General features: G+C 52.9%; 1 protein-coding gene across 3 annotated transcripts; it reads left to right on the top strand.

Annotated features, from left to right (window-relative positions):
- Window positions 1–715: 715 nt before the first annotated feature.
- DPP3 (dipeptidyl peptidase 3) lies at window positions 716–23350 on the top strand (the record flags this gene model as incomplete). Of its 3 annotated transcripts, none has more annotated exons than XM_084231041.1 (18): window positions 716–767; window positions 1934–2208; window positions 8927–9016; window positions 9363–9500; window positions 9948–10022; window positions 10580–10673; window positions 12460–12590; window positions 12699–12829; window positions 12909–12967; window positions 16115–16309; window positions 16484–16596; window positions 16924–17016; window positions 17853–17915; window positions 18004–18128; window positions 18217–18337; window positions 19353–19532; window positions 21580–21742; window positions 23178–23350. In XM_084231041.1, 18 exons carry the CDS (start codon window positions 716–718, stop codon window positions 23348–23350), a joined length of 2271 nt encoding a protein of 756 aa, XP_084087167.1. The 3 variants fall into 3 exon arrangements, with proteins under 3 accessions (XP_084087167.1, XP_084087166.1, XP_084087168.1); XM_084231040.1 differs by having other exon boundaries at window positions 1931–2208; XM_084231042.1 differs by lacking the exons at window positions 716–767; window positions 8927–9016 and having other exon boundaries at window positions 1939–2208.
- Window positions 23351–23666: the final 316 nt, after the last annotated feature.

Here is a 23666-nt window from a genome sequence, read left to right as displayed (position 1 = left end):
CCAGGCTGCCCACTCCGGCCAGAACCCTAGCGCTTCCTCGCACCATGCCCCACCCAGGCCGTCCTCCTGCGAGCCGGCCGAGATAGGTAGAAACGGCCCGTGGGCTCGGTTCTGCTAAGAACTGGCAAGCAGCAAGCACCCGCCGGCCCCTCGGCCCTTTGTACAGGAGGTTTGGCGGCTGGGGGTGCAGGGAAGCCATCGGGGCGTGCCTGCGCCCCGCACTGGCCGGGACTGTCCCGGTGCCGGCAGGCGGCAGCCCGGTGCCCCGCAGTCTCCGCAGCCTCCACCTCCCGGCCCTCGAGTCCAGCGAGGTCGGGGTGGCCACAGTCTCGGAGTGCAGGGTCACCGCATCAGCACGAAGGCGATCCAGGGGCCTGGGGAAAATCCCGAAGAACCCTGGGGGCCGGGCCGGGGGGCGGGGGTGAGGGTCCCTGGGTCTCCGACCACGACTCTCGCCGCCGGGGGAGCTTGTCAGGTCAGTGCGTGGGGCCCCGGCCGCCCCCAGGCCGGCCCCCGGGACTCCCGGCCCAGCGCCGGCGCGGCGGGCGGACAAAAGGCCAAGGCCGCAGGGGCCGTTCCGCGCGTGCCCGGGTCGCGCCTGGAGGCGGGAGCCAGCGGGCCGGGGGAGCGCGCCCATTGGCTGGTGTGGACGCCCATCCGCGCCCCGCGGCCTGGTAATTGGCCGGTGGGGGCGGAGTTCGCGGAGCCCCAATGAATGGGGGAGCCGGAAGCAGGAAGTGAGTTTGCGAACGGAGCAGCTGCTGCAGGTGAGGCGCGGTGCTCGGGTTTCGGGGTCATAACGTGTCACCCTCGGGGAACGGAGCGAGGTGGTGCCGAGCGCAGGACCCTCCCCCTTCTGCTTTCTCTCTAGTGCCCCTTCCAAATTCTTGTGGCCCCGAGGCCATGGAGCGCTCCGGGCAGCGAAGGGTTAACACCCCTTTCAGAACTCGGGCTGGCGCTCTTGGGGCGGAGCTTCTGGAGTCGGCCGGGGAGGCTGGGAACGCCTTCCTCGCGAGGGAGAGCGGAGTGGAGGGTGCGCTGGATTGGGGGGCCCGGGGGGACCCCACAGAGCCATGAGGCCTTCGGTCACTTGCTTGGCCTCCCCAGGTCTCACTCTTTCTACTCGTGACATGACTGTTCTTGCAGCTCTGAACTTCCGCGGCTCCACGCTCTCCTGGCCGAGCACCGGGGGAGGGCAGGGGCGTGGAGCCCGTACCCTCTCTGCTTTGGGAGGGTTAAGGGAGATTTAAGTGAATGAGCGGGAAGAGCGTGGGGCCAGTGAGAGGCAAAGTGTACAAGCCAGATCTTTCAGCGCGGGAGGCATCCACGGCGTGCATCCCATCCACGGCGACCTCATCTAGTTTGGTGAACTTGGGGTTCTTATCACTCCCATATTACAGAGGTGGAAACTGAGGCCCAGAAGGGTGAAGCCATAGATTTGGTTTTAGGAATCTGGGCTGAGCCTGGATGGGAACCTTGGTTTTCCCGTCGGTAGTCTCCTTGCGTCCCCGTGTCCATGTGCACAAATGGGCGGAATTGAAGAATCTAAAGAAGAATTCTGAAGAGGAGGCCAGGAGGTTAGAGAGGGAGGAGGGGAGACACACAGGGACTTGGGCTGGGAGACCAGAAATAACAGGTCTCTGCTTTCTAGACCTCTGCTGTGTGATTAGGCAAAGCTCCTAGCCTCTCTGGGCCTCAGTTTCCCCATCTGTGATACCAGGTGGTTGCATTCAATCTTTAAGATTGAGGGGCCACAGACCAAATATGCTCCTCAAGATACACAAGTAATCTTGGGTGATCGCCATCTTGAACAGGTACGATGGCGTTCCTTACCTTGTTGACTTTGGGGGAGGATTAAATGGGGCCAAGGGAGTGCAGAATGTGCAGTTGGTATGTGGTTAATGACAGCTATGATGGTGATGGTTCCCAGCAGGGCCCATGGCGGACACCCAGTACATCCTGCCCAGTGACATTGGCGTGTCCAGCCTGGACTGTCGTGAGGCCTTCCGCCTGCTGTCACCCACTGAGCGCCTCTATGCCCACCACCTGTCTCGGGCCGCCTGGTATGGAGGTCTGGCTGTTTTGCTGCAGACCTCTCCTGAGGCCCCCTACATCTATGCCCTGCTCAGCCGCCTCTTCCGTGCCCAGGACCCTGACCAGCTGCGCCAGCATGCCCTGGCTGAGGGCCTTACCGAGGAGGAGTATCAGGTCAGTTCTCTTGGTTCAACCTGCATTTCTGGTTTCTGGGTGTGAGGGACCAGGATGCAGGGTAGAAAGTTCTTGGTCTCTCTTTGAATTATAGCAAAGTCTACAAATTCAGGAACCTCCTGCCTTAAAGCCTCAGTCTTCTCACCTGCAAAATATGCCTGAGGGTAGCCTGTACCTCTTAGTGACTTAGTACCTCTTAGTGATCTGACTTGGTGACCTGCTGGGGTTTTCAGAGTAAAGGCAACAGCGGTGGAGATTCAGAGAAGGTGGAGGAAGAGTCTAGGGCAGGAATTGGGAGACAGGGTTAGATCTTCTACCACTGCATTTCATGTCTCTGGATGGAATCTTCTGTCTGTTCCCTGATTTTTGTTTGTGGGTCTCGTGGCTAACTAATGTAAGAATGCATTCTCAATGCATTGTAGCCATGCAGAAAGACAGAAGAGGAAGATCACTCGTCCTCAGAGCCCTCCCAGAAGGAGCTGCTGAGGATGGGGGTATAGAGGCTTTTTGGTTCTCTGCCTCCACAGACACATGTGCAGGTATATCCGTTCCTCATTTTCATCATCTGTGAATGAGGTCATGTTCTCCCTGTTCTCATAAGACCTGCTTTTTTCATTGCTCGCCATATGTTGGAGACCTTTCATGGGGTACATATAAATCCACCTCATTCTTTTTTTTTTTTTAAGATTTATTTATTTATGCATGAAAGAGCTGGGGTACAGGTCAGAGATGCAGGGGGTGAGAGGATTCACCAGAGACAGAGTAGGGAACAGAACAGGCACATTGACCAAAATACACTGCTGAGGGCAGCAGCAGGCGAGACAGAAGAGGTCTGCTGCACCAACTGGGTTGCTTCCTGGCCGGCCGGGGATCGAACTCATGCTGCAGAGGCTGCAGATTGCTTCATAGTAAGGTGCTTAACCCCTTGCGCCACCAGGGAGGGCCCACCTCATTCTTTTTATTGGCTGTGATGCTTTCCACAGCAGTCTATGCTGTAATCAATTTAATCTTTTCCTTATTGCTGGACATTTATATTGTTCCCAATTCTGCCTACAAACAGCGCTGGGAATAGCATACTTGTGCACCTGTGTGAATAGGATCTATTTCCAGAAGTAGGACTGATAGGTCAAAGGTTCTGTAGATTTATAATTGATGCTGTCTAATCATCTATCAAAGTTTTACCAAGAATGTTTAAGAATATGGCCTGTTTTTTTTTTTTAATATGTAAAATAAAGGGATTGGATTACCTATCTCTGAGCCAATCAGAGCTCAGGCTGTTTCTGCTGCTTTATGTTGTTGTTGTTATATAACTGTAGGTAATTACATCCTATCTCGAGGCCTTGATTTACTCATTAAAAGTTACTAGCTGGGGAAATGCTTATAAATGCAAAAGTGCTACCCAAGTGTTACTATTTTCAGTGGGATTTTTTTCTTTGCAAAGAGCATAAACCCCCTTGAAATTGGCTTAAATGTAAAAGAAAATTATGATTTCCAGTTTCCAGCCTAGCTGGTAAGGGGCTTAGAAGTCACCGATCTTGTCTAACAAGTGAAAGGCCGGATAAACCGAAAAATTAGTGATACTTCTTGTATCTGTAAGAAAAGAGAGGTCACAGGACAGGCTGCTCCCTTGCTCTCTAATTGGAGAGGTGAGAAACAGGTCCAGAGAATTACAGCTTACCAGCACAGAAGCTTCCCCTGCAACCAGTGCTGGGATGGGAAAACTTGAACTGTAATTGACAAATTGCTGAAGGTCTCACTGAGAGTTAAAAACACCAGTGGGCCTAGTTGTAGGGGGAACCCCACACTTTTGTGAACTTTATTTCCAGGAACTTGACTTGGTTCTCTAAGAACCCCCATATTTCTGGCAGAGGGGGAGGGGAAACAACCATTTTTAAAATATTCCAGAACATTCTGTTCTTAACATGGCCTGCCCTCTGGGGAAACTATTTAACCAGAACCTTACCTGTTAGGGTTTGATCAGAGGCTAACTGACCAGGGGGATGGGAGATACCCAACTCCACACAGCTCCAGTTATCTTGTCCCTCTTGGGGAGGAGAGGAGATACAGGGCCCAGAAGCACACATGAAGCTCAGGCCTGAGGCTCAGGTTCACTGGATGACTGATGAGACCTCAGCATAGACTACAGAACTACCCCCCTCACCCCATGCCTTACCACCACAGTACTAACTGCCTGTTTACAGCAGTTCCTTTTACTCATTACATCACATCTGGCTAAACACACTGAACAGCAAGAAGCACACTTTGAAGAGACAGAGCAGACTTTAGAACCAGATTCAGATAGGGCAGAGGTGATGGGATTATCAGACCAGTAATTAAAATAACTGATTAATATCTTAAGGACTTTCCTAGACAGACAGTGTGCAAGAACAGATATGCAATATAAGCAGAGACATGGAAATTCTAAGAAAGAACAAAAATGCTAGTAGTCAACACTACTAATAGAAATGAGATATGCTTTTTATGGGTTGTTAGTTGACACAGCTGAGGAGAGAGCCTCTGAGCTTGAGAACATCTCAGTAGAAACATCCAAAACTGAAAGACAAAGAGAAAACATACTGGGAAAGAAACACCCAACTAATACAAAATCCAAGAGCTGTGGGACAAATCCAGAAGGTGTGAATACAATTAATGGGGATACCAGACAGAGGAGAAATTAAAAACAGAAGAACTAGCTGAAACAATAATGACTGAGAATTTCCCCAAATTAAACTCAGTTACCAGATCACAGACTCAGGAAGCTTAGTGAACACTAAGCAGGATATTGAATACCAAAACATTTATAATAAGGCATATTATTTTCAAATTACAGAAAATTAAAGATAAAGAAAAAACCTGAAAGAAGCCATAGGAGAAAATATCTTGTCTATAGAGGAGCAAAGATAAGAATTACATCATGTCTCTTTGTAACCGTGCAAGCAAGAAGAGAATGAATTGAAATATTTGAAAGTGTTGAGGGGAAGAAGCTATCGACTTAGAATTCTGTGTCCTTTGAAATTATCCTTCAAAAGTGAAGAAGAAGGGCCTCCCTGGTGGCGCAAGGGGTTAAGCACCGCACTGTGAAGCTATCCACAGCCTCTGCAGCATGAGTTCGATCCCCGGCCAGCCAGGGAGCAACCCACATGGTGCAGCAGACCTCTCCTGTCTCGCATGCTGCTCCCCTCAGCAGTGTGTTTCAGTCAGTCTGCCTGATCTGTTCCCCACTCTGTCTCTGGTGAATCCTCTTACCCCCTACCCCCGAGTCTCTGGCTTGTACCCCAGCGCTTGTATGCACAAATAAATCTTTTTTTTTTTTTCAAGATTTATTTTTTATTTATTTATACAAGCATTGGGTACAGTCAGAAGCGCGGGAGGGTGAGAGAATTCACCAGAGTCAGAGCGGGGAGCAGAGCAGGCAGAAGGACCGAGGTACACTGCTGAGGGCAGCAGCGGGCGGCAGGAGAGGTCTGCGCACCATGTGGGACCCTCCTTTGGTGGCCGGGGAGCAGCCGGGGATCGAACTGGCGCTGCAGAGGCTGCGGGCAGCTTTGCAACCCAGCGCTCAACCGCTGCGCCACCGGGGAGGCCCACAAATAAATCTTAAAAAAAAAAAAAATGAAGGAGAAGCAGAGACTTTGTTGGACAAACAAAAATTGATGGGGTATATTGTCAGTAGCCCTGTTTTGCAGCAAATGTTAAAAGTTTTTTTAGAGAGAAGGAAAAGGATGTAGGTCAGAAGCTCAGATCTATGTAAAGAATTGGAGAAGGAATAAGAAGGTAAAATAAAAACTTTTATTTTTCTTACTTTTTAAAAAAGATTTATATTTTTTTATGCGTACAAGAGCTGGGGTGTAGGCTAGAGGTGCAGGGGTGAGAGGATTCACCAGAGACAGTGGGGAGCAGAATAGGAGGGTCTACTAAAATACACTGCTGAGGGAAGCAGCGGGGAGACAGGAGAGGTCTGCCGCACCATGTGGGTCAGCTCCCTGGCCAGGGATCGAACTCATGCTTCAGTGGCTTTGGATAGCTTCATAGTGCTGAGTCTTAACCCCTTGCACCACCAGGGAGGCCCCTATTTTTCTTATTCTTAATTGATCTAGGAGAAAATAGTTTTATCAGAATAATTATAATAGCAACAACATTCAATCATGTGAGCTTACTGTGTGTTTCTGTATAAGTGAAATAAGTGACAGTCATGATACAGGGGAAGAAAGGCTGGAGTCAGCTTTATTTTAGTATTATACAGTACTCACACTCCCCATGCAGCAATGTAGTATTATTTGAAAGCGGGTTTGGATTAATTGTAAGTGTATATTGCAAACTCTAAAATGAGTAAAAAATGAAGTACAATGGCTCTGCTAAGAAAGAGAAAATGAAATCGTACACAGGCTCAGTTAAAACCACAAAGGGTGAAGAAAGAATAGAAGAAAAAAGCTAAACAAGAACCAGGACAATTACTTAACAGAAACAAATATGGGTGCTGTTACTCCAACTGTATCAGAACCACTTTGAGTGTGAGTGGTCTAAACGTACTGATTAAGACAATATCGTTAGAGTAGATCAAAAAACAAGACCCATCCACAGGTTGTCTATGAGAAACCCACGTTAAATATAAAGAGATTAAAAATGAGTGTATGGAGAGAGGTGTATCTGGTCAACACTGATCCAAAGAAAGCGGGAGTAGAAATGTTAACCTTGGAAAGAGCAAACTTGAGAGCCTGGGAAGTTGTCAGGGCTAGAGAGGGGCATTACACAATGAGGAAAGGGTCCGTTCACCAAGAAGACAGCAATCTTGAGGTGTGTGTCTAACAAGGGCATCAAAATACATGAGGCAAAGCTGATAGAACTGCAAGGAAAAAATAGATAAGTCCACGATTATAGTTGGGGACCTTAACACCCCTGAGATATGGACAGATTTAATGTGCAGGAAATTAGTGAGGATGAGGTTAATGCAACAACATTGCCATCCGCTGGATATAACTGACATCTGTAGAGAACTTGACCCAACAGCAGAATGTACATTCTTCTCAATCTCACGAGGCTTCTCAAGGGCCCAATAGTGAGTTTATGCAGGATAAACCCCCCCTCGATCCTGGTGTATGGTTCTTTTTACACATCCTCGGTTCAATTTGCTAATATTTTCTTGAGGATCTTTGCATCATTGTTCATGAGAAGTCTTGGTCTGTCATTTTCTTGTAAAGTCTTCGTCTGGCTTTGGTATTAGGGTAATGCTGATCTTCTAGGGTTGGTCCATCAACAGGGTAAGGAAGAAAAACCGTGTGATCATGTCAGTAGATGTAGAAAGAGCAATGGACAAAATCCAGCACCATTGGGGCCTCCCCTGGTGGCGCAGTGGTTGAGCGCTGGGCTGCAAAGCTGCCGGCAGCCTCTGCAGTGCCGGTTTGATCCCCAGCTGCTGGTGAGGGTCCCACATGGCGCACAGACCTCTCCTGCTGCCCACTGCTCCCCTCAGCAGTGTACTCCGTCAGTCTGCCTGCTCTGCTCTCCCCTGTGGCTCTGGTGATTCTCTCACCCTCCTGCGCTTCTGACTGTACCCAGTGCTTGTATAAATAAATAAGTAAAATCTTTAAAAAAAAAAAAAATCCAGCACCATTCATAATAAAAACACTCAGTAAACTAGGAAGAGAGGGAACTTCCTCAGTTTGGCAAAGATTCTACACCCTTCAGTTAACATTTACTTAGCAGTGAAAAACTTGAAGTTTTCCCACTAAGATCAGGAATAAGACAAGGATATCCCCTCTCACCACTGCATTTCAGTGCGCTAATGTGCCAGAAACAAAGATGGTGTACAGGTGGAGCAGGAAAACACAAAACTGTCCTGGTTCACAGATGACACGGTGAGCTATGTAGAAATCCAGAAGTGGAAAAAAGACCAACATCTCCTGGGACCAATGAGCAGGGATAGCAAGGATGTGAGATACAAAGCTAATGTACAAAATCCGATCGCTTTCCCTGGCTGCGAGCTGGGTGTATATGGGAAATCTCTATACCTTCTGCTCAGTTTTGCTGTGAAACTTAAACTGATCTAAAAAAATGAAATCTATTAAGAATTATTGGCTTACATAATTGAAAAGTTCAGGGCTAGGGGAGGCTTTCGGCCTGGCTAGATTCAGGGGCTCAGTGATATTACAGGGGTGCAGACTTCGGCTCTCAGCTCCAGAAGGGGAATCCAGGCTTGGGATTCCCAGTATAAAACGGATTTTTGCCACTGGCACATTTCCTGGGAGGGCTGTCCTTGGCCAGCCTGAGTCTCTGCCACCCCTGGAGTGGGGGATGGGAGATCCCCTCTCCCAGAAGGAAGATGAGTGTTTGTATTGTCAGAGGGAGACTAGATTTGGGGACAGCAAAAGCCTTTGAGTAAATGACCGCAGCCTCTCCATTTCTAACGTTTGCAGCTTCTGACACTAGCTACTTCCAGGTTAGGGGCCAAGGACAGACTTCCTGCAGAAGGAGGCGGTGTTAGAACTGGACCATAAAGGTCCTATGGGTGGCCGTTGTTAGCTGGGGGCATGCTGGGCAGAGGGCGCACAGGTGGATGAGCACCTTTGTTTGGGAGTGGCAGAGACCAGTTTGGGTATGGAGACTGGCCTGGATCTGGGTCCTGCCCCCAGGATTCCCAGCCTCACCCATATTGGTTCCTCTGGGGTGTTAACATCTCAGGGTAAACTACCCAGGTTTCTGATGTCCACTTCCCCCTCAGGCATTCCTGGTCTACGCCGCTGGCGTCTACTCCAACATGGGTAACTACAAGTCCTTTGGCGACACCAAGTTTATTCCCAACTTGCCCAAGGTGAGCTGAAGGAGGCTGGGGAAGGTGGAAATTGGGGTGGACATGGAGGGTGCAGCGGGGGGAGCCCCCACCAGAGTGGGCCCAAGCAGAACCTTGACCCTGCACCTCGCTGGGTGCTGCAGCCCCCACATGTAGAAAGGGGAAGGGGCCGTTCTCTCCTACTTGACCCAGCTGAGAGGCGTGAGGCTCCATGTTTCTGGGGCAGTGTCAGTGCTGCTAGTTTGTGCACTGCACTCGGTGCCCGGGTGCTTTCCAAGGGTGGGTAAAGAGCTTGGCGTTGGATGCCAAGGCCCCAGAAGGGAGGTCTGGACAATGTGGCTGAGCCAGTAGCCTCCTTCCCCTGCAGGAGAAGCTGGAACGTGTGATCCTGGGAAGCAAGGCTGCCCAGCAGCATCCGGAAGAAGTGAGGAGCCTCTGGCAGACCTGCGGGGAGCTCATGTTCTCTCTGGAGCCCAGGCTTCGACACCTGGGGCTGGGGAAGGAGGTGAGGCCTCCTCTGCACCGGGGAGTGGAGGGTGACCTTCCGGGCACCTGGGATTGAGAGAAGGGCTCTGAGGGGCAGGCCGTGGCCTGCTCCCCACTGCAGGCCTCTGTTCTGCCACCTGTGAAGAGGGAGATAGGCTGGATGGACGGCCCTCCTGGTCCTGACAGCCTGGATGCTGTGTGCAGAAGGAGGGGGGCTGAGAGCTGAGGGGAGCTGAGGAGGGGAGAATGGGAAAGGAGTTTGGGCATCCTGGAGGCTGCCTGGTTTGGGGGACTCAGTGCCTTAGGGCTGCCAGCCTGTGAGAGGCTGGAGCTGAGGTACAGGAAGGCCGAGATGTTTGCTGTTCGCGTGAAGGTTTCCTGCTAGCACATGCTGCAAAGGGCGCTGAGAAGGGGTTTGCCATCTGCTCCTGCAGCTCCCTGATCTCAACTCCTCTTTCTCCGACAGGGAATCACCACCTATTTCTCTGGGGATTGTACCATGGAAGATGCCAAACTAGCCCAAGACTTTCTGGACTCACAGGTTTGGGGGCTGGGGAATCCCAGGGTTGGGGGTTCCCCTTACCACTAGCACCAGCTTTTGGGTCTCAGATGGGGCTGGGAGGCACAGGCATCTTGTGTCCAGAGGTGGAAAAGACTTGGGAGCCTTGTCTGAGAGTTGGCCTGGTTCAGTTTGCCCAGAGACAGAGCCGTGGCCCTGCCCCATCAAGGCCTCAGGGCAGGATGGGGGGGCCATCAAGCCCCTTCACCTCCCAGCAGCTGGTCACCACGTCTGAGAGTGGGGGGGCCTGCCCCCTGTAGCCCTGGGCTAGCCCCGGTCACATGGTGCCCGGCACAGTTGGTTAGCACTTAGTAAAAGTTGATGCTCCGTGTAGTGGGCCAAGCTGGAGAAGCCCCAGCCTGCTGCCCACTCCCCCCACCCTGCCATCCTGCCCTCTTCCCAGCCACTAGGCCAGTCCCTCGGAGGCCCTGCTGCTATGCCTCTGTGCTTTCTCTCCCTGTGTGACCCACTGTTCCTCCTCCCACCGCATAGCCCTCTCTAGATTCACTCTTCCCAACCCCCTGCCCTGGTCTTTCCAGAACCTCAGTGCCTACAACACACGGCTCTTCAAGGAGGTTGGCCAAGATGGGAAGCCCCACTACGAAGTGCGACTGGCCTCCGTGCTGCGCACAGGTACGCTCCAGCCAGCGCTGCTTCTCTTGCCCTTTCCACACCCCCCTCAGCTGGAACCGAGGACAGGGCTTCTGGTTATGGGGTAGCCCCAGGGAGTAGGAGAAGTCCTAATAGTTCTAGAAGATGTGGGTGGAAGGCTCGCTAGGCTCCACGCTTTGAGCTGTGCTGCACTTCCTGGGAGGTGAGCGCTCCAGCCCTCCCGCTGGGTGAATGTTGCTGAGCGATTTGCAGGCATCATGCCTGCCCTCCAGCAGGGCTACAGAAGGTTCCAGGCCACACCAGCAGTAGGGCTAGAGGCTGGATAGTACATTCCATGATAGCCTAGGGGAGAAAGCCAAATAGCATATAAGTGAAGGATTTGTGGAAAAGGTGATTCTGTGTCTTGGAGGTATAGGAAGGTGGAGATGGTGGCCTTCCCAAATTATGCCTCCTATCTTTCAAAGTACCCTCAAGGTAAAGTCCAGTCCACTTCTAAAGATAACATTACTCAGATTTCTTTTTTTTTTTTAAAGATTTATTTTATTTATGCATACAAGAGCTGGGGTATAGGCCAGATATGTGGGGGTGAGAGGATTCACCAGAGACGGGGGGGGGGGGGGACAGAACAGGCAGATTGAATGAAATACACTGCTGAGGGGAGCAGCGGGCGAGTCAGGAGAGGTCTGCTGCGCCATGTGGGTTGCTGCCTGGCTGGCCAGGAATCGAACTCGTGCTGCAGAGGCTGCGGATTGCTTCATAGGTTGTGTCTCAACCCCGGCGCCACCACGGAGGCCCCTACTCAGATTTCTTTTTTTTTTTTAATAGAGGCATGTTTTATTTATTTGTTTGTTTGTTTGTTTTGTTTATACATGCACTGGGTAGAGTCAGAAGCACGGGAGGGTGAGAGAATTCAACAGAGCCAGAGCGGGGAGCAGAGCAGGCAGGAGGACCGAAGTACACTGCTGAGGGGAGCAGCGGGCGGCAGGAGAGGTCTGCGCGCCATGTGGGATCCTCCTCCGGTGGCCGGGGAGCAGCCGGGGATTGAACCGGCGCCACAGAGGCCGCAGGCGGCTTCGCAACCCAGCGCTTAACCGCTGCGCCACCGGGGAGGCCCCTCAGATTTCTTTTTATAAGTGAAGAAACCTATTTCAAATTTGCCTAACGGGGACTTTATAAGCTTAGTTAATTCTAGGAAGCCCAGAGTCAGAGTCAGGTGGCTTTAGGCACAACTCGATCCAGCTGCTTGGACAATCTTCTCAGAAATTTCTGTCTTCATCCCTTAGCTCAGTTCCTTCTGACTTTATCTATGGCAGGTTCCCTACACGGGACCTCATAGCTACCAGCCTGACCTTCCTGGTAGAAAGAGGATTCTTTTCTCCTAGGATATGCTTTATAGGTGTGGGAGTGGCTCTAGTTTTTTTTATTTTGGGTCCTCTGTTTATCTGTGGGCCTATTCCTGTGGTCAAGAGCCAGGTTTCTGACTGGCTAGACCTGACCCCAAGCCTATCTTGAAGTCACACTTGAGATCGCCCCTTCCCCCCACCTTGACTGGAGGTGGCAGTGGTGAGCAGTTCTCAAAGAAAAATTGGGGTCTGTTATCAGGTGAGGGAGTGTGGGTACAGGGTGGAAAGAAATACCCAAGCCCCTCTGAGGACTTTGCAACCCAGCCCTCCTTGCCTGCCAGGCCCAGCACCACTCCCATAGCCTCCCACTGTGACTGAAGATCTTAGAGTAAGTCTGCTGTGATGAGAAGCCAGCTGGGGTGTCTTACACCCACCTCTTCCCTGAGCGCTCCCCCTTTCCTCAGAGCCTGCTTTGGACCCGGAAGTGGCTTCCAAGCTGAAAGGCTATGAATTCCGGGGGAGTCATTTCCAGGTGACCCGGGGGGACTATGCACCCATCCTCCAGAAGGTAGTGGAGCACCTGGAGAAAGCCAAGGTAGGGCTGGCCAGGGGCTGATATGTGTGGGCTCCGGACACCTCTGAGCAGCAAGGGAGGGCGTGGGAACAAGGGGCAGCCCGGGCTGACTGACCCTGCGCACTGCAGGCCTACGCGGCCAACAGCCACCAGGAGCAGATGCTGGCCCAGTACATGGAAAGCTTCACTCAGGGCTCCATCGAGGCCCACAAGAGGGGTTCACGCTCCTGGATCCAGGACAAAGGCCCCATCGTAGAGAGGTGAGGCTCCCAGCCTTCCCCTCCCCGCCCCCACCCTCCTGCCGGCCCCTCCTCCATCTCAGCTTCTCTCCCCCACCAGCTACATCGGGTTCATCGAGAGCTACCGAGACCCCTTTGGTTCCCGTGGAGAATTTGAAGGTAATTTCTGGGAGGCGGGAGGTCAGGTCGGCCTCCTTTCCTCCAGGTCCCAAGGAGTGTCTCCCCCACTTCCTTAGCAGTAACAGTAACAGCAGCCAGCACGGAGGCTTCATCATCTGCTGGACACGTTCCTAGATTAGCTCATGTAGACAGTCATCCTAGGAGACAGTCCACACTGAACCAGTGCGGGGACTGAGGCAGGGCGGCGGGCAGCTCGGGAGCCTTGGCTCTGAGGCACTCTGTCGCGCTGGCTCTGGTGTCCGTCCAGGCCCAGCTTTGCCACTTTCCAGCTGGGTGACCCTGGGCCAGCGACCCAGGAGCATCAGTGCCACCCTTCAGTGTGAGGCCAGATGGCACAGCACAGTGAGTGCCAGGACCTTGAGCTGAGAACCTGAGCCGCTGCTCTTTCTCAGGCGGCAAGCTGCCTGGGCCCCGTGCCCACACTCCTGTGAGACCTGTGCCAGGTGGGGCACCCAACCTGAGGGTTTAGGCTTGTCTCTGCCAAATGTTATCCTTCCCTAGAGTCTGGCGCATCCAACAGCAGGTGCCAGAGAGGGTTCACCTGGGAGGAGAGAGGACAGCCGAGCGCCCACCTGGGGCTTGGACCTGAGTCCCCAGGTCTAGCCTGGCACAGCAGGAGGGGGCAGCGCTCGAGGGTCCGCGGAGGAGGCAGCTGTGCACACCCACAGCTTTCCTGCCTGGGTCCTGATTCACCTGCAGCACGTCAGCCAGGACCACTCTCGGGGCTGAGACCCCAGAGGATCCCTCTCTTTTATGCACTCCATTGTGACCATTAGATTTTCCATGTTTCTGGTCAAAATTTTTGAAAGTACAGAAAAAGTGATCCACTCTGATTGCACCCACCGAAGGTAAAATTCAGAGTGTGCATCTTGTCTTTCATTTTCATAGAAAGCTAGACCTGCTGGAAAACAGGGGTGTGTCTGTAATTTAAAAACTCATCTTTGTTATAATTGGAGCAATATTGATGTATGTGGGATAAAATGGGAGACCTCTTCTTGACTGCTCTCCTCTCTGCCACTCCCCTCCAGAGGGCCGTTCACACTTGAGTGCAGAGCCCCCCAGGCTTTTATTTAAGGGTATGTGCATGTGTGGGTACCCAGACACATACGCATGCACACCTTTTCATTGATTGGCGTAAATGAAGTTTTACTGGACATACTGTTCTGCCATTTGCTTTTTTTTTTTTCATTGAACAGTAAATCTTGGATATTAATAGACCCACCATGTTTTTTTTATAAATTTTTTTTTATAAATTTTTTTTTTTAATAGAGGCATGTTTATTTATTTATTTATTTGTTTTGTTTTGTTTATACAAGCACTGGGTACAGTCCGAAGCGCGGGAGGGTGAGAGAATCCACCAGAGCCAGAGCGGGGAGCAGAGCAGGCAGAAGGACCCAAGTACACTGCCGAGGGGAGCAGCGGGCGGCAGGAGAGGTCTGCGCGCCATGCGGGACCCTCCTCCGGTGGCCGGGGAGCAGCCGGGGATCGAACCGGCGGCGCGGAGGCCGCGGGCAGCTTCGCAACCCAGCGCTCAACCGCTGCGCCACCGGGGAGGCCACCCACCATGTTTTTTTTTAAGAGCTGCATCATACAATATATTACAAGTAGTTTCCCATGACATTTGATACTGCACTGGATGTATAACATTTATTTGGTGTACTGTCACATAGCTGCCTCTGATTTATGTAACGAGTCCCCAACTGCTGGACGTTTAGGTTGCTTTTCCTTTGCTATTTTTTAATCATCCTGTCTCCCTGGCCTGGTGTAATGAGAGTGCGTTCAGACAGGAAGGCTTTGTTAAGCGTAACCCTTGGCCGGGTTAACCCAAAAGCCTGCTCAGGGAGCAGTTTGGGACAGGCCTTTCCAAAAGCCATGCAGGGTTAACAGAAATTATACCAAGAACGTAGTTAACAGCAAGGGTTCTTGTCTACAGGACTCTTAAGTATCTTTAATATGCAATTGTATGTTAAGAACCTCTAAGAAGCTGGAGATAAAGCTTCTAGCATTGCCCGAACTTTTTTGACCACGAGCTCTTTCTTAATGAAGGACCTCATAGAAAACGTGTTCCATATTAGGTCATTTTGTAAACACTGCTTTGCACCAGGCATTCCAACTACATTAAGCCTGAAAGGATCAGCCCTAGCCCTCCTGTGCAGTGGCCTCCCTCACAAGCTTTCACCATATGGAACACTCACAGCTCCCTTCAAAACGAAGAGCATCTTTGTTTGCCCAAGTAATTGTTTCCACTGCAGATGTGATCCTCTCCCACCAAATTACCTCGCAATGGTCTGGCTACCCCACGTGCATATAGAAGCCAATGAGTCTGATACCAGCTTTGAAAAAAGAAAGTGTTTTATTGCAAGTCAGCCGGCAAGAAGACAGGAGCCAGGGCACAAAGCTATCTCTCAAGGGTGGGACTTTGGGTGATATTTAAGGGGTTAGGAAACGAAGTATAGAAAGATGCAAATTGGTAGAGCCTGATTGGTTGAGTTACAGTATAACTTGAATTTGGGTTCAGCATGAAACAAAATAGAACCCCCCTCATTTCTAATTGTTATCTGTTTAACCATGAGCAGGGCACCTTGGTTTCTTTCCCTGTGGTAATTTCTGTTCCAGGGAGTCAGGAAGTCCCCCCGGGAACAGTAAATAGTTTTCTCGACCCACACTCAGAAACACAACTTGTCAACTGAAGAAAAAAATGTTTTCTCCTTGTGTAAGCTAGGTTTGGGTATTTTCCTCCCATTGTTACACTCTACTTAACCATTTTATGGTCAAACCCTGCTGTTCTCGCAAGAGAAGCAGACACAGGAAAAATCTGAAACAGGAAAATTGTGAGACGGCAGAGCACCATGGCTATGTCATCCTTGTGCTCCCCACAGATCCCTTTAACCCATGATCCCTTTCAGATGTTACCCAGTGAAGCCGTCTCTTCACATCCCATCCTCGCACTGTGACCTCCAAGAAGGCAGGTCCAGGCCGGGGTCGCTGTTCTCCCTAGGGCCAGCCCAGGGTCAGGCATACAGCAGGTTCTGCGCATGCATGTTGGCTGAAGGGGTTGAGGGACCGAGGAGACTTTGGACTCCTTCTCCATCCCTGCCAGCCTGCAGCGCCCTTCCCTCCCTGCAGGCTTTGTGGCCATGGTAAACAAGGCCATGAGTGCCAAGTTTGAGTGTCTGGTGGCAAGTGCGGAGCAGTTGCTGAAGGAGCTGCCCTGGCCCCCGGCCTTCGAGAAGGACAAGTTCCTCACCCCTGACTTCACCTCCCTGGATGTCCTCACCTTCGCTGGCTCCGGCATCCCTGCTGGCATCAACATCCCCAACTGTGAGCTTCCTCAAGCCCCTCGAGACCCATGGCAGTATCCCCCAGCCCCCAAGAGCCTCCATTTAGAATTGTCGCCTCCCCCTGCTCAGTCTGACCATGAATTCCTTTCGTCTCGAGTCCCTGTCGTTGACCCTTGACTTTGCCCCTTCTTGGTCCCCTCCCCACCCTTTCCAGATGACGACCTGAGGCAGACCGAAGGCTTTAAGAACGTGTCGCTGGGGAATGTGCTGGCCGTGGCCTACGCCACGAAGCGGGAGAAGCTCACCTTCCTAGAGGAGGATGACAAGGTGGGCACCGGTGATCTCAGCAGAGGCAGGGAGGCAGGCAGCCCAGCACAGGGGAGAGGAAAGCATGGCTTCAGTCCGCTCCGCCACTTCTGGCCGCGTGGCCTCCTGACTGACAACTGCTTCCTGACCTGTCAGATGGCAGAGGCGTCCCCTGCCCCTGGGCTGTTGCTGGCATGAGCACACTGTACGTGCCCAGCCTGACCTGCCGTAGGCCTTTACCAATCTGGTGCCTCGTGATGGGCCCTCAGCCGGGCAGAGGGGAGATGGCCGGCTGGGTGGCCGTAGAGGGACGTGGACAGCACTGTCTCTGCTTGTCCCCCTTGGCAGGACCTGTATATCCGCTGGAAGGGGCCTTCCTTTGACGTGCAGGTGGGGCTGCACGAGCTGCTGGGCCATGGCAGTGGCAAACTCTTTGTCCAGGTAAGAGTGTGATGCAGGCCCTGGTGCCCTGCAGCCTCCCAGGTGCCCGGCACAAACCTCTCTGTGCTCCTTCCCTGCCATTGGCCCTTCCCATGGCTAAGCTTGGTTCCATCTCTGCTCTTGGGTCTGGGATTAGGTGGGGAAGTTGACCCCTTAAGCAGAGAACACCCTGTCTCATCCTGCCCCTAAAATGTCCTGGGCGCTCCAAGGATGAATGGGGCCTGAAGGAGAGTTCAGTGTCTCCCGAGCAGGAGGAGTTGCTTGGCACAGGCCCTCAGCAAATAGGTGTTGTGAAGAGACTACCCGGAGGTCACGTGTTCAGATTCCACTCTGAGATGTTTAGGCTCTGAGCTCCAGGTTCCGCCTCTGTGAAGAGGGTAATAAGGAACCATCCTGGGAGGGTGGGAGTGAGGTTTACCTGCCTGGTGGTGAAACACTGGGCACAAGGAGAGGTGACATTTGTTCTGGAATCATGTGTTGTGGCCTCTTTGACCAGCACAGGGGAGGGACCAGGCGCTCAGGCCCACCCCTGGGGACGTCTCTGACTGAGGTTCCGAGACATGGTCCGGGTCGTCCGTGGCTTGGATGAACCCCGTCCTCCCTGGCCCTCCGGGTCCCCGGGCAGCTGGGCAGCAGTGCTGCCCTCCCACCTCCAGTGCTACGTTGTAGCCGGTGGTCCAGCCTCAGCTTTGGAGGCAGCAGTTTGTCCACAGACCTGCTGCTCCGCCCAGCTCATCTTCTGGGCTGCCCTACAGGCCCTTGGGTCCAGGGCTGAAGATCTGGACAGAGCAGGACTCCCCCACCCCTCACTCCATTTCATGACCTTTCCCCTGCAGGATGAGAAAGGAGCCTTCAACTTTGACCAGGAAGCGGTGATCAACCCAGAGACCGGGGAGCAGGTGAGGGCGGCCGGCTGGGGCCCTGGGAAGGAGTGCCCAGGTTGGGTAGCAGCTTCCCTTAAGCTGCTCCTTGGATCTCCCCTCCCAGATTCAGAGCTGGTACCGGAGCGGGGAGACCTGGGACAGCAAGTTCAGCACCATCGCCTCCAGCTACGAAGAGTGCCGGGCGGAGAGCGTGGGCCTCTACCTCTGCCTCAATCCCCACGTGCTGGAGTAGGGCACCCTGGGGACGGGGGCTGCTGGCCGGGAGGGCAGGCCCAGGCAGCCTCTCACTGCCCTGCCCCCTCTGCTCCTGCCCCAGGATCTTTGGCTTCAAGGGGGCTGATGCGGAAGATGTGATCTACGTGAACTGGCTCAATATGGTTCGGGCCGGGCTCCTGGCTCTGGAGTTCTACACCCCCGAGGCCTCCAACTGGAGACAGGTGGGTGGGGGGTCCCCTGGAGAGGAGTGGGCTGTGGTGGAGGAGGGGCAAGATCAGGATTCTGGGTGCAGGGATAGCCTGGGGGTGATCCTAGCAGCACCCTCCACCGTCAGGGGCCAAGTCATGTCACTGTTGTGAGCCTCAGTGTCTCTGTCTGAAACAGGAGTAATGATCTCCCTGCCCATTTTTGAGGGCAAATCAGGTGAGATTCTGTGGACCTTATGACCACTAACATGGCCCCCCGGGACTCACTCAGTCCCTGTAGAGTTGTAAGCACTCTACGTGATTTGCTCTAAATAAACCCCAGGAGGTACGTGCTACTGTTGCCCTCATTTTCGAGATGAGGAAATCGAGGCATCAAGAGATGAAGTGACTTGCTGGTGAGCAGCAGAGCCAGGATGCAAACTCCAGCAGCCCGCCTCCTGTGCCTTCAGGGCAGACAGCTCGCTTGGGAGGAGTGCTTTGGAGAGAGGGTTAGCAGTGCGGATTTTTTTAAAAAGTCAACCGAATATGCTTTGAGGAGGCAATGTCGCATCGTGGGAGGAATGCGCTTTTTGCAGTCAGGAGACTCGGACCTATGCCCAGGCTTTCCCTCACCAGTTGCGTGGCCCTGAGCAAGTCACTGCACCTCTTTGGCCTCTGTTTTGTCATCTGTAAACTGGGAAAATGATGCCCACTTGGTTCCACTGTGAGGAAGAAGTGCTTGGGGTCCTGGTGCTGAGGGACCCTGGAAGGGGGTGACTGCTGTCATCAGGGGGAGTTTGGCAGGTAATGGGGTGAGGAGCACAGGACTCCAGGTCCTGCCTAGAAATGGCCTCTCTATCCCCAGGGCCCCCTGCTCTCCCAGTGAGGGAGGAAGGAGGAAACGTTTGAGGGGATAGGAAGAGGCAGGAAAGGACCCACAGGGTGGGGGAATCCAACACTGACGGCTAATGAGCGCACACTGCGTATCAGGCTTCGTCGTCTTATCTTGGGGCTGTGAGTGACTCCTTCCCGCCCTCCCCCCACCCCGTAGGCCCACATGCAGGCCCGGTTTGTGATCCTGAGGGTCTTGCTGGAGGCTGGCGAGGGACTCGTTACCGTCACCCCCACCACAGGATCTGACGGGCGCCCCGATGCCCGGGTCCGCCTTGACCGCAGCAAAATCCGGTCTGTGGGCAAGCCCGCGCTGGAGCGCTTCCTGCGGAGGCTTCAGGTAAGCCGGGGTCACCGACCTTGGAGGTGCCCCATCCTCTGACGCCGCCTCTTGACCTCCAGAGTCATTCATTCGTGCTTTCTTTCATTCAGTGACTTTATGTGCCAGCACTGAGAACAAACCGCGAGCAGTTTTTTATATGTAGCGCGGGAAGACAATAAACTTGTGAGCGGGATAATTTTAGGTCTTGACAAGACCTGAAAGAAACAAACTGGGTAATATGACAGTAAATAAGATTGGAAAGGAATGGAATTCAGAGCTACCTTAGCCAGGGTGATCAGGGAAGGCTTCCTGGAGTAAGTAGTGTTTGAGCCAGAATTTGTGTCAAGAAGGAACCCACTCTGAGGAGATCTGCGAGCAGAAGAAAGAGAGCACAAAGGCTGTTCTGAGAACTGGAATGAGCTGGGGGTGTGGGAGGTCGAGGAACAGAAGGAGGCCTACGCTTGGTGAGGGAAGGACTGTGGTCAGTGTGACCCTGGCTTCCCCTGCCCCCCATCCCCATGTAGGGATGCTTAGAGTTGGGAAGCTTTTGGGTTCTTCTGTGTAACTGGGGACACATACTCTACCATGCTGGGCCCCACTTCTCTCATCTGTCAAATGGGATTTATCACCTGCCTCATTGGGCAAAAATGAAACAGCAACAGGATGGAACTGAGCGGATAGCATAGCAGGTCACCCAAGCCAGTGGCACACAAAGTGACCCATGGACCGGGAACAGGTGAGAAATGCGGACTCTGGGCCCCACCCCAGACACTGATTCTGAAATTCTGAGCTGGGCCCAGGCAGTTCTGACCCGGTGAAGTAGGGGCACCATTGAGAAGCTATTCCTTTTTTTTTTTCTTTATTAATATCTATAGGATATTTTATTTTTGCAAACAGAAGGTTCTAAAAATCATAAAACCGGACGGATTAATAATATCTACATAGCAAAATTAGATTAGAAATGTGGAGCGTTACTTTCACTCACTCAACCTCGTGTGAAAGGTGTTCCCTAGAATACCACCTTGCTGCTTTCTAACGGTGAGGTTATATTCAAGTTGCAAGAAGAACCCCAACATTTATAGACGTAGATATTGTCAAAGGAGTATTTCGGATTTTAGCAAAGAGAAACAAAAATCTAAGGGCCTGAGTACCTTCTGATAAGTGATAAGTCCACGGGATAAGTGGTAAGTCCACGGGAAGAGGCGTGAGTCATTTTATCATAAGGTTGAGACAAAAACAATCCCAGCCGATGCTGCACGAAACTGCCTGTGCCAGGACCAGCTTCCATGGAAGCATGTGCCGAGGACTGTGGTTTCCAGGAGCCTATTGACGAGATTAAGTGAGGACTTACTGTTCAAAAACAGGCAGAAGCTTAACACTCTGTAGTCGGAAATGGAATCCGGGGAGAGTCAGGGAATAATGAGCACAGAGCCAAGGACCTTTTGCACCACCAGGGACCCCAGGGGCAACTGGTCTAACTTAAGCTGGGCAGGGGTTGTGGGGGTGTCTTGTTATTCTTTTTTTTACATTTTATTATTTATTTATACAAGAGCTGGGGTACAGGCCAGATGCGCGGGAGGGTGAGAGGATTCACCAGAGACAGAGCGGGGAGCAGAACAGGCAGACGAACAGAAAGCACTGCTGAGGGGAGCAGTGGGCGCAACAGGAGAGGTCTGCCACACCATGTGGGAATCTCCCTGGCTGGCTGGGGATCGAACCCACCCTGCAGAGACTGCAGACAGCTTCACCGCGCTGTGCTCAACTTGCTGAGCCCACCGGGGAGACCTGGTGTCTTGTAATTCTTTAATACATATGTACTATATATATATATTTGGCTGGGGGGGCAGGTGCTGGTTTTGGGGGGTGGGTAATGCCTCCCTTGCCTGTAGCTCAAATGAGAATCCAGTGAGAAATAGCAGCTTCATTTTAACAGGTGCATCCCCGTGCTAAGCATTCGGTCTGCATTTCTCACTTTTCACACAGGCATGACGAGAGAGCAGAGGGCCAGAGTCCCTGCAGATGCAGGTGGGCACCCCCACAGGCACTGACTGCTGCTTTCCTACAGGTGCTAAAGTCCACGGGGGACGTGGTTGGAGGCCGGGCCCTATATGAAGGGTATGCAGCCGTCACCGATGCGCCCCCCGAGTGCTTCCTCACCCTCAGGGACACGGTGCTGCTCCGCAAGGAATCTCGGAAACTCATCGTCCAACCCAACACCCGCCTGGAAGGTAAGGGACTCCGAGCACCCTTGGAGGGCCATGTGGGGAGCATGGAGGTTGGAGGTTGGAGGGTGCATGGAGGTTGGAGGAGGGCTCTCTGCAGTGGACACCCCTTCCCTTGTGGCCATGGTCACCCTCAGGCCAAACCTTAGCCTCTACCAGCACTGTGCCACCTCACATGCCAGGTGATAAGGCATTGGTATTGGTAATGAGGTGAGGAGGTGTGGGGGAGCCGGCGGCGCCAGTGGAGCAGACAGACTCCAGGCTTAGGGGGAGGCCAGATGTGTCTCCAGAAAGTAGTGCCCAGGAGCAAGGTCAGGTCAGCGAATTGGGACCCAGCGGCCAGGAGGATCCCAGGGGACGGCAGGACTCACGGCGTCCGGCACAGACAGACAGCAGCAGCCCGTGGTCCCTTTCCCTTCTCAAGTGATGGTTCTGTTTTCAAAAGCCCTGGCCCTGTCTGCACGGTGCCTGGGCCTTTTATAGTAGAAGCTTTGGGCCAAGTACCTTGCTCCCCTCTCACCCCTCAGGTGAGGCTCCTAGAGGGGGTGCCATGTGGGTAGAGGGTGAGCAGAACTGCCCTGTGACCCTGGCCCGGTCACTTATCCCTCTGGGCTTCGTGTCTTCACTGATAAGCCAGTATTGACAGCGCTCCTGGCTCTAGCGAGCCTGCCTCACATGCGTGCGTTCTTCAAGGGCCAAGTGCTTTTCCTGGATGAACCCTTTAGCTCCTCACAGTAACCCTTGAGGGAGGTATTTTTATGATCCCCATTTTACAAGGACACTGAGGCAAAGGGAGTTTTCTTCCCTAGGCTCACAGCTTTTTTTTTTTTTTCAAGATTTATTTATTTATTTATACGAGCACTGAGTACAGTCAGAAGCGCGGGAGGGTGAGAGCTGGGAACAGAACAGGCAGCCCGACGAAATATACTGCTGAGGGGAGCAGCGGACAGCAGGAGAGGTCTGCGCACATGTGGGACCCTTGCCGGTGGCCGGGGATCGAACCGGTGCTGCAGAGGCTGCGGGCAGCTTCACAGCCCAGCTCTCAACCGCTGCACCACCAGGGGAGGCCCAGCTCACAGCTTTTTACTGGAGGTGCCTTAGCATTAAATGTAAAAGTGCCCCTCACTCCCCTGTCATGGCCAGTTGAACCTGCATGGCTGCCTCCCGGGTTGGAAAACTGTGGGCACAGAACCTTTGCACGCTGGAGTGAGTGGACACAGTGGGGTGGCCCTGGAATCAGTACTAAGTGAATGAATGCAGCAGCTCAGCGCTGCTCCCCCTTCGTATTCCCTTCCTCATAGGGTTTTGTATGAGGTTTCAGTTAGGTTATTAAAACGGTGAACACAATTTAGGGCACACAACTCAGGAAGAACTCGCTGTTGCTTTGATGAAGATGACGGTTAAGATCATGACAATCCTACTGTCTTCCCTCCCCCCCCAGGCTCGGAAGTGCAGCTTCTGGAGTACGAAGCCTCAGCTGCTGGCCTCATCCGATCCTTCTCCGATCGCTTCCTCGAGGATGGACCTGAGCTGGAGAAGGTCCTCACCCAGTTGGCCACAGCTGATGCCCGCTACTGGAAGGGCTCCAGCGAGGCCCCATCAGGCCAGGCCTGAGGAGGATTTGTGGGTCCCTCCTCTCACACCATCAAACCAAGACTGCAGTGGCCCCCTTGAAGCGTGTGTGAGGGGTGAGGGAAGGGGCCTGGGCTGGAACCTTGGTGCTACCTCAGCCGAGGGTGGTGTCACTAATCTTCCATCTGTCAGCACTTTGCAGTTCACCAAGTGCTTCCCCTGTGTTCCCTCACTCGTGCTGGGCGGCCCTCTGTGACGACGTGAGCCAGACGGGGCTCCTGCAACCAATTTCCCAACAAGGCAACGAAAGTTCTGAGAAGGGACCTGTCTAGATCCACAGAACTCGAAACGGTTTCTC

The sequence above is a fragment of the Talpa europaea genome (assembly GCF_964194135.1).
Source record: "Talpa europaea genome assembly, chromosome: 1".
NCBI lineage: Eukaryota > Metazoa > Chordata > Mammalia > Eulipotyphla > Talpidae > Talpa > Talpa europaea.
Note: the sequence above shows the minus strand (reverse complement) of the source record. Positions and strands in the feature narration are given on the sequence as shown.